Raw genomic sequence first — 9,381 nt, 5'->3', positions numbered from 1 at the left:
AGTTAAAGCTTGACATATTAATACTTGGGGAAAGATACTGAAACTGTGCTTACAGGTGAACATTATTTAATTATTCTGAACCAACAGAACAAACACTAAGCATCTGTTTCTGTAGTCTGATTTCTATGGAAAAGGATTCTTCATTTCTTTGTTAGACCATTAAAGATTCTATTTGCAAGAGGTTTAGAAGTGAAGAGGCTCCTGTATTGCAGAGGAAAACTATTAACAAGTTACCAGTCTTGGTATTATTTACTATGGCACACTTACTTTTCTGTACTAGGAGGTAAGATAAGATTGCCTCTGTTCTTACATGAAGGGGCACACATTTGATCTTCAAACATTCATATGTAATCTCCTTGAGTGTTTCCTTTGAGGCTGTAACATTGCAACCAAGAAAATAAAGTTCTTACATATGGCTAGACAACTGTTCTTGTGGCATGACCTGTAGACTGCTAAACTCTATTTGGCTTCTCTCGCATAACCTGAATAAGGTGAGCATTTTAGTAACATGAGTCTGAGTCCTCTAGGATGCCTTTACCAGACAGATGCACATTAAGCCAACTGTACTCAAGTATTTTATTATTGCTTCGTTCTCTAATGTTACCTGCATTGTCTGTCCTTTTTCTAAAAGCCAGCTCAAAGTGAGTTGATAATAATCACAGGCAAGCTCTGTGTAACCTCTGCCTACATAAAGAGTTGCAAGGGTAGAGTTAAATTTTTCTAGGGGTTAGCTGAACATTAATAATTTGTTCAGTGAAGCTTCACTACTGGCATTCTGCTATGCTAAGCAGGTACTAAGAGTTTGTAGTACTTGGAGGAACGTTCCTCCTCCATACTTAACATCCTGTGATTTAACAGAAGCAGGAGAAAAACCCTTCAATCGGTACAAAAGATTTATTTAAGCATTCAGCTCAAATACATGTAATCAAATCTCTTTGACCATAGAAAATAAGAATGTTCCAAGATACACTTTAAGCCCAGTTGTAGCCCACGGAGGATCTTCATAGTTCAATTTGAAACCCCTAGAAAACATTGTAAGTACTGATACCACTAACAAGTGGTATTGTACAGTGCCTTAAAGAGGATTAAAAGCGAGCATAACGTTCCATAGAAATGGCACCCTTAGTTTGCACATTATGGAAAATTAAGTCAATTTAATGATTAAATACTGAATCACAAGTATATTACAAGTTTTACTTACTGTATGAGCACTGTTAACAACTGTCTTGTTTATATCTTTGTATTCCGCATTACTAGCCAAGAATTTTCAAGTCTGGGGCAAAATGGTTTGAACTGGTTCTCCAGCTGAGTTACCCACCCACCCCCTTCATTCCTGCCCCCAGGCTACTGAAAAAGAGGGAAACTCAGCAGATAGATAGATACCATTTACCAGAGCAGTTACTAGCAGAGCTGGCTAACACCATTAACTAAGCAGTCATGTACCATTGGTCCTGGAAGTGGTGCTGTAAGCCTCAAGCTACTGTAAGCTTTTAAGATGCTGTTTTGTAATACTAATTTGAAAGTTGAACCTGTGTTTATCAGGTACAATGTAGACATCTTAAACAGGTCTGACCAAGGGTGGAGCAAGGCTACATGATTACCTTGTTGAAGCTGAAGCTGAGCACATGACATTTCCAGAAGGGCTGGTGCTCTCAGCCTCCTGTTCCAGCAGCCAGGACAATTTTTTTCCCTGCTCTACAGAATCTCTTGTATAGGATCTTTTGCCGCATGAACTGGCAACACACTGATATCCTCCAATCTAAAAGGGAAGTTATGGGAGAATTAGCAAGCTAAATAGACAGCTGTCACTTCCCCTTCTCCTCAGGTGAACTTAGCCAACCTTGAAGGATGTTAATATAAATGCTAATGCTTAAAAAGGCAAAGTGCATTACCAGATACATTGGAACTCACAAATTACTTCAGATTCTTCTTGAGAACTGATTTAAGAATGCACCTAATGACAATTATTGCATTTTTCTCTTTGGCTTTCAAATCTAAATCTAGTTTATCCTCAGCAGATGGCCTCAGCAGTGGACATGCTGTTTTGGGGAAATATGCAATTCCTTTTCAGCTGGTACAATAAGAGATCTAGTTTTCTAAACCTGCAAACTCAACTGATAACTTCTGACCTTGAGGGCTGCCATAGTTCTGACTATAGCCTTGTAGCTTGTAAGCCAAAATTCACTGTATGCTGCAAAAAAATGTCTCCTTGTAAATGGCAGAGTTGTGCACAGATGTTAAACTGAGAATCCATGCAATATATGGGTACAGTTCAGTCTGTTTGTAAAATTAATTCGGAGTTGCATACTGAGGTCAGCCAAGACACTAAGGAGTCAGTTAACAAAACTTTTCAGGCCTTTTTCTTACTGAGCCAAAGCCAGAAAGATGAAGGAAACTAACCTAAGTACTAGTGGCAGTTCCTCCTCATTCCCAGGTGAGGGTATTCTCTGCTAAAAGCATGCATCCTGACAACAGCGTTAAGGAAGTACACATCAATGTATAGTCTTCAGCTTTTATCCTTTATTACATACACAGCAAAGAAGGCAGCATTAGACACACGCACAGTGTGTTACATCCATTCTGCACACAGCACACGCACGCACACACGCATACACACAGCCTTAAAAAAAAGTGTCTGTGATAGGAACATGTTATAAAGGTGGTGATCTTTATCTCTAAGCCCCTGAGCTTTTCCTTATAGTTAGGTGAAAAGGCAATGAACAAGTCTTTTCTTGCTCTGTAAGTGCTTTGTGCAACAATGTCCATAGAGGTCATAAACAAGTCTTCTGGGAAGAGCAACATGAATGTCTTACTCCCATATTCTCAGTCTCTTACCGCCACTTTTGCACCAAATAGCTTCCAGTTATGTTTAGTTGCCACACTTGGCTAATATAGCTCTTGTTCCTGTGATTGAAGTGAGGACTGGTTCTGCAGATCACAAATGAAATGCAATCCCCTCTTTCTCTCAAGAGATGTCATCTCGGTGATACTGTAGGACTAGAGAAGTTACCAGAATTCCTTGGGGACTGAAGAGGCACAGATGGAGAACTGGGAGACAGTTTTCTTGGGCTGCATAGGTCACCATTGTGCAGCTTCCACAGCAGTTCTTCATTTTCCATTGACAGGCGCTTGTTCACTTTTGATTCTTTCTCCAGTGACTCCTGTAGAACAGCTTGCTCCGTAGAAAGTTGCCTGCAAGCGCAAGATAAGATTTGCATGAGAACATGAAACCCAAGTTGGAGGTTACAGTACTGAACTTAACTGCTACAGAAATGTTTGAAACTGCAGGCTCCCGGCTGGCTTACAACTACTTTACTTTCTAAGAAGGAGGATTTATCTTGTTCTCATCCTTGCTGGATTTAAACTGGTAGCTTGCAGAAAGCAGGAGAAAATCCCAAGAAGAAACATCCTTAAAGGACAGAAAAAGCATCTGAAAAGCAAGACTTGTTCTACTTGCAAGGACAGAAGCTTTTAAATGACCATCCTGAAGCCTTCAGGTCTTGTTGCAGGCTCATCTTTACATAGAGGCTGCATTTCTGAAGTTTCCTTCAAACTGGAAGAGTTTGCCCATCCATTTAAGCAGTAGTTGAAGTTGGATGGATCTTGGACTCATGCATGTCAGATATTCCTATTATTGCTAAATAAAACACACCAGTCTTTTCACTGATCTAAACTGGGGACACATCACTCAACTGACATGGTTAAAAATAAAATCAGGTTTAGCTCACAAGCCTGTAATACTTAAAGAGCCAATCCATGGTAAGATTATATTTTGAGTAGACTTTTCTTCCCCAAAATACTGGTTTGGGGCACTGAAGAACATACCAAGCCTTTAACCCCTTATGATCTGTTCCTGCTTGTCCTCCTACACAGGAATGCACATGTGCACAGATACAAGTGGGGAAGAAAAGGGATGTGTTCTTCTACAGAGGGCCCCAAAATCCCAATCACTAATTAAACAGAATTTTCTCTTTGGTCACAGAAACACCTTGTCCTGGTTCATAACAACATCTAAAAGTCCACAGATATTTTTCACCTTGAAAGCTCCATGTGTTTGTCCATCCGAGCTTTTAATTCTTCATTTTCTTGCTGAACCTTCTTTAACTTATCCATTAAGATTGTGTTGTTCTCCAGCTTAGGAAGAAAGGTCACAGTTTAAAACAAAACCCATACATGCACTCATCAAGACAGACAGTGACTGAGCTATCACAGATGTTCGTAATCTGGAGTTTGCAGGTCTTGTTACAGTAAGTGCAAAAGCCTGGAGTAATGCGAGGCAGACCTGCTATTGTGGCTTCATGTTCTGTAACAGTCAAACAGATCCCACATAGCTGATCCTTTCATAACACTGGCATTCTGCCCCTTGTGCTGATCAGATGTCAGCAAAGGAGGGTTGGATGAGGGATCTACTAGTTAACCAGCACGTTCTGGACACCTCTGCCAGGAATAGGCAGCAGTTTTAGAAGCTGCTGCAGGCAGAAGACTGTTGAGAACCCACATGCTAATCTGACAAATTCCACAGCTCCCCTGTGGAAACAGCTCTCCTGGCTGCTCTCCTGATTCCACTTCATTGCTGCAGGATGTTGTCTAAAGGAGCAAACAGTGATTAAATGGTTGGATGGTCCAAGGGCTTTTGTACTGTGACCAGAGTCTGTCAAAGATGATGAAGGTTTATTACTGATTTACTGGGAACTGTAGACGAGGGCAACGTATGATGCTGTGCAATACCAAACAACTGACATGAACGTATTCCTTCTTATCCAAAAGTATTTCAGTACTTCCCCATTAAAATCCTGTTTAAGCAAGCACAACAGCAGCATTCACCTGCCCTGCCCAAGATAAGGACCCTGTCCTGCCACAAACTAGACCATGCCAAATAATTACATGTTCTGCCCCCAAAATCAATTTTCATGTGGAATTATGCACAGATCAGGAGCAAATCCACACAGCCAACCTTAACAGCTAAAATGACTGTCCTAATCTAATTAACTCTAGATTAAAACATTCCATTTCATATTTGACCTCTTCTTGTTTAATGAGTATCATTTCCATGTTAATGTTTTCCTGACAGTGCAATCTATCTGCACCACTCAAGCCAACATAGTAGATAAGGACTTTTTTCCCTAGAGGATGGAGGAAAAGGAAAGGACATGTGGAAGAGGCTCTCAGATAACCCTGGACTAGCCTAGCAATAGTTTATGCAAACTAGTAGTTGCCTTAAGATGTTAAAAGGTCATTTACAGCATCTGGTGATTCTTTCCCCCTCTTCGTCCTACACTTGATGCAGTTGTAATTGTACAGCATGCAGTGTAAGCCTGTCCCATCACTGTTTCATGTTTCCTTTTAAACAAAGGAACTGATCCTCGTGCATAAGCCTGACCAGCCCAAGCTCATTATCAGAACACAACTCAGACATGGTCTCCCCAAGGAAAACTCACCAGTTTCTCCATCTTCATTAGCTTTATATCCTGCTGGTGGAGTTTCTCATTCTTGATCTCCAGCACTGCTTTCAGGCTCTCCAGCTCCTGTTCCAGGTACATAATCTGCGGGTTTTTCTGAAAGATTTACACAGAGTTTGCTTAGTTCCTGGATTTCAGAACAATCTCAGGGTGTCTCTGCTGGTTAGAAAGGGCAAGAAAATAAATACGGTAACAACAGTTACTTGTTCTAAGCAAAATCAAGTCAAACAGTTTAGAATAAAGAAGATCTGGTATCACTTTCCCCTCTGATTTTGTGTGTCCGTCGGTGTAGATGGACAGCTGCAGTTCTCCTTAGGTGCTGTTCAGAAAACCCTTCATGCACAAACATGGAAACCCTTGTGAGTCAAAGCCAGGCACTGAAGCTGTCACAGCAAAACTTGTTTTTCAGGAGTGCCCCAAGGCTCCCTTTAAGGCTAGGAGTTCCAAAATCTATTTCATATTACTCATAACCCATCCCAAGAAGTAATTATGAGTAAACATTTGAAGAGTTTCCAGATACGGAAATAGTTCAAAAAGCAGAAATTGAGAGCTGTGGACTTAACTGCAGCTGATTTTCCCTGGTTTGAGTCCATATGTAGCTGGTTCATAAGCAGAAATTGAAAATTCCTGGGTTTACATTCTTCTTAAAGCCCAGCAATGCAATTGCATATAAATATCTTGCCCTGCTGTACGTCCATGTACTGCACAACGCAGGAAGCTAGGGCTTTCTCTTCTATTTTTCCTATTTTTTATTGCTGTTTTTTTGGGAGGAGGAGGGGGACACGGCAGGGTCAGATCTGGTTTCCTCATGCAGCTGTTTGCCAGAGTAAGGACCCCTTCAAACACTGCAGAGTAAACAATATTCTCTACATTGCAAAGGCAAAGTCACAGGCAAAACTTAGAAAATGAACTAAAGCAAGTGTCAGTCCATTTCCAGGTAGTAGAATAAAGAGAAAACAACCAGTGATTAAGTGTGTTGTGTAACTGAGTTTATCTTTAAAAACAAACAGAACTTGTTTCAGCATATTTGGGTAAGAATATTGGTGTACTGCGCTGAGTAACAGATTCACTGCTGTGTCAGAAACCCAACGCTGGGAGGGCAGTGCCTGCGGTTTTGTGGGGCACAGTCCCTCAAGCACACAGCCAGCAGCTCTCACTGGTACACAAGGCCTCATCACCTATGCATTTCATTCCCCTGCCTGGTTTTGAGGACAAGCATTAGCGATTCTCGTTTAATTCCTACTTCCGAAGCACAGCTGAGGGCGAGGTGTGCTGTCCTGTGCTGCACTGCCTTGGAGGAGGAAACAGACAACTTGAAGCTGTGGCTTTACATGGAATCTAGAAGCTAGCAAAGAAAACGATCCTGAGAAGTTTAAATGCAGCTTACAGTATGTTCAAAACTCATTTTTTTTCTTTCCCTTCTTTGCCCCAGTGGTCTTAAGGTGGTCTTTTTAAAGTTAAACTTGAGCCACCACATCAGCTACTCATAGAAGAGCACAGAGCCTGATAAGACTGAAAGGCATATGTAAGATTTTAGCAAAAATAGCTGGGAATATCCAGTGACACTAAGTAAGACTGGAGAGCTGGAAATAACACCTCTGCCTTCAAAGGGCTAATGGGAATTCAGCAGTGCAGGATTTGTGTTCAGTACAGAAGAACATACTGGGTCAAATCTGTATTTTTCCATAGAGTAGCATCAAGCTTATGATGTGTCTCACTGTACATTTGCAGCTATGTAAAGGCACTTGACTATCACTCCTTTAATTAAACACCACCTGAGCATGCACAGGGAGTACAGTTCAAACTCCCAGACGGAGTGTACAACAGGGTCTCTTTGGTATCATCTTGCCCAACTATAGCTACATACTGTGGTTGCAGATTCCTGCAGAAGCAGTTCTATCCTGCTGCTAAAATAAGTGGTTAGAGAGGAAAAATACAAATTCCAGAAAAAACTAGGGCAACTTCTACTAGAAGCATTTTAAGCAAGTTTTTATATGTGGAATTTCTCTTGGTGGGATACACGATAGTCTTGGCATTCCAGTTATTTCCAAGTAACTAGAAAGAGAAGCACATTTGTGTCTAACTCTCCCAGTGCACGAGAAACCTCTCTCAGAGCACACTGCTGACCCAGGAGCATCACAGCAGCCTTGGGAGGAAAAGGAGGACAAAATGGAAGTTTACCAGAGGAATAAATCAGCAGTGAACCAATGTTTGAATAAATGCATTAAAGACTTAAGTACAGGGGGCAAGTTTTGTCACAGTGATATAAGCCCACATGGGTCATAGCACTGTTAGAACATTTATCGACTGTCTAGAATACAGCTATGGTTCTTTGTGCATGTAGGTCTTCAATTTAACTTGGGCTGTAACTTATACCACTGACCAACAGATTCACAGATTTACAATGGTAAAGCTCATACCCGACATTGTAGTGCTTGAGAAAAACTTTTGGCAGGCGAGCCACCTACATAAAATGAAGTACGGGTGCCCCATCAGTCCTGACTGCAAAACCTTTCTTATGCATTAAATAAACCCAGGCTTGCAAGATCTGCTCGTCTGCATTACTTCTGAAGATCAAGACTTACAAGATTGGCTTTTTCTTTGGCTACTTGTTTTTGCTCTTCTAATTTCAGCTTCTCACTCAGAGAGTCATTTTCACATTTTAATTCATCGATTTTTTTCTGCAATGAAAAGACAGGGTATAGTTAGGGCAAGAATTCAGTGCACATCTCCAAACTGGTCTTCAGTTTCAGACTGCTGTAACGACCCCAACCCTTAACAAACCTCTAACGATTCCTGCTTCTCCGTAAAGGAATCTTCAAGCGACTTCCTTTCAGATTCATGAGCACTCTTGAGCTCTGCAACAAATTCATTTTTGAAGATTTTTAATACCATGTAAGACATGAAGATTCTTGTTGAAAAGCCAGCCAATACACATTCGCACAGATGCAGTCAGTGACAGCACGGAAAGAACATTCATCATCCACTCATCCAAAGCATGTACAAAGTATCAGATTTATTGCTGCTTCCCATTTGTTGATTGCCCCTTGCATATCTATTTCATTAGCTGACTGTGTCAGTTTCAAAAGCATTCAGCTGCATGAATTGAGCAGGAGCCACATGTGACAAAAGCTGTGTTTCTGAAGGGAAACAGCGAAAGCTGAAACTATCTTCTTACAAGCTTCTAGAAACACATTTCCTTTCCCATTTTGGAGGTGCCATACAGAGGAGTTTGCTCTTTGACTGCAATGGAAGCATCATCAGTTTTGATAATGCAGAAGTATCACTGGAAACCTGGCTATCAGGTGAGTTGGAGGGAGGATGGAAAGCATCAATTAGATGCAATACCCTTTAACACTGAGCACACCCACCAAACCCTCCCTGGTAAACTGCCTTTGTCCCTGTAGACTGTAAATAGTGTGTAGTATTTCTCAACATTCCCAAGTCAGTCTGGAAAGCACACAATACTACTTATCCTCAATTTCAGTTCAGAGGTGCTCCTTATAGAACTTGGGGGGTGGGAGCAACTACTTATTAACATGAGATCTTGAGAGCAGACTGCAATTCAGACACTGAAGGAAAAGGTCATCGCCACTCAAGCCATTTTCCAAGTTCCGTTCATCTACAGGTCACGATTATTTCTGTATGTAAAATGAGACTGATTTCCAAATGAAGGAATTCAGCCAAGGTTTTTAAAGACAGCAGACTGCCAAGAATAATGGACATATGGATGGAAAAGCCTGAATATTTCTGCTTGTGACTAGCAGTACTAGAGCACTTATATTTGAACACAAAATACTTGCCTGAAAAAGAGGATTCATACTCCTTTTTCAGCTCCTCTACTTTTTCCGAGTGGCTCCTTTCAAGTTCCAGCTTAAAGTTTTCATGTGTGATATTTAAATTGTCCACCTGCAACATGACA

At 41.1% G+C, this 9,381-nt stretch overlaps 1 protein-coding gene across 8 annotated transcripts in view; it reads right to left on the bottom strand.

Annotated features, from left to right (window-relative positions):
• Positions 1-2,498: 2,498 nt before the first annotated feature.
• MTUS1 (microtubule associated scaffold protein 1) overlaps positions 2,499-9,381 on the bottom strand; it is a 119,581-nt gene continuing 112,698 nt past the window's right edge. For all 8 annotated transcript variants that reach the window (XM_065696371.1, XM_065696361.1, XM_065696378.1 and 5 more), the window contains 6 exons: positions 9,263-9,368; positions 8,244-8,317; positions 8,045-8,140; positions 5,439-5,555; positions 4,037-4,134; positions 2,499-3,192 (listed from right to left, as the gene is read on the bottom strand). In XM_065696371.1, coding sequence (XP_065552443.1) covers positions 2,976-3,192; positions 4,037-4,134; positions 5,439-5,555; positions 8,045-8,140; positions 8,244-8,317; positions 9,263-9,368 — 708 coding nt within the window. In that variant the 3' untranslated portion in view covers positions 2,499-2,975. The remainder of the gene's footprint in view (positions 3,193-4,036; positions 4,135-5,438; positions 5,556-8,044; positions 8,141-8,243; positions 8,318-9,262; positions 9,369-9,381) is intronic.

Source organism: Lathamus discolor, chromosome 1 (genome assembly GCF_037157495.1).
Source record: "Lathamus discolor isolate bLatDis1 chromosome 1, bLatDis1.hap1, whole genome shotgun sequence".
In the NCBI taxonomy this organism is placed as follows: domain Eukaryota; kingdom Metazoa; phylum Chordata; class Aves; order Psittaciformes; family Psittacidae; genus Lathamus; species Lathamus discolor.
Note: the sequence above shows the minus strand (reverse complement) of the source record. Positions and strands in the feature narration are given on the sequence as shown.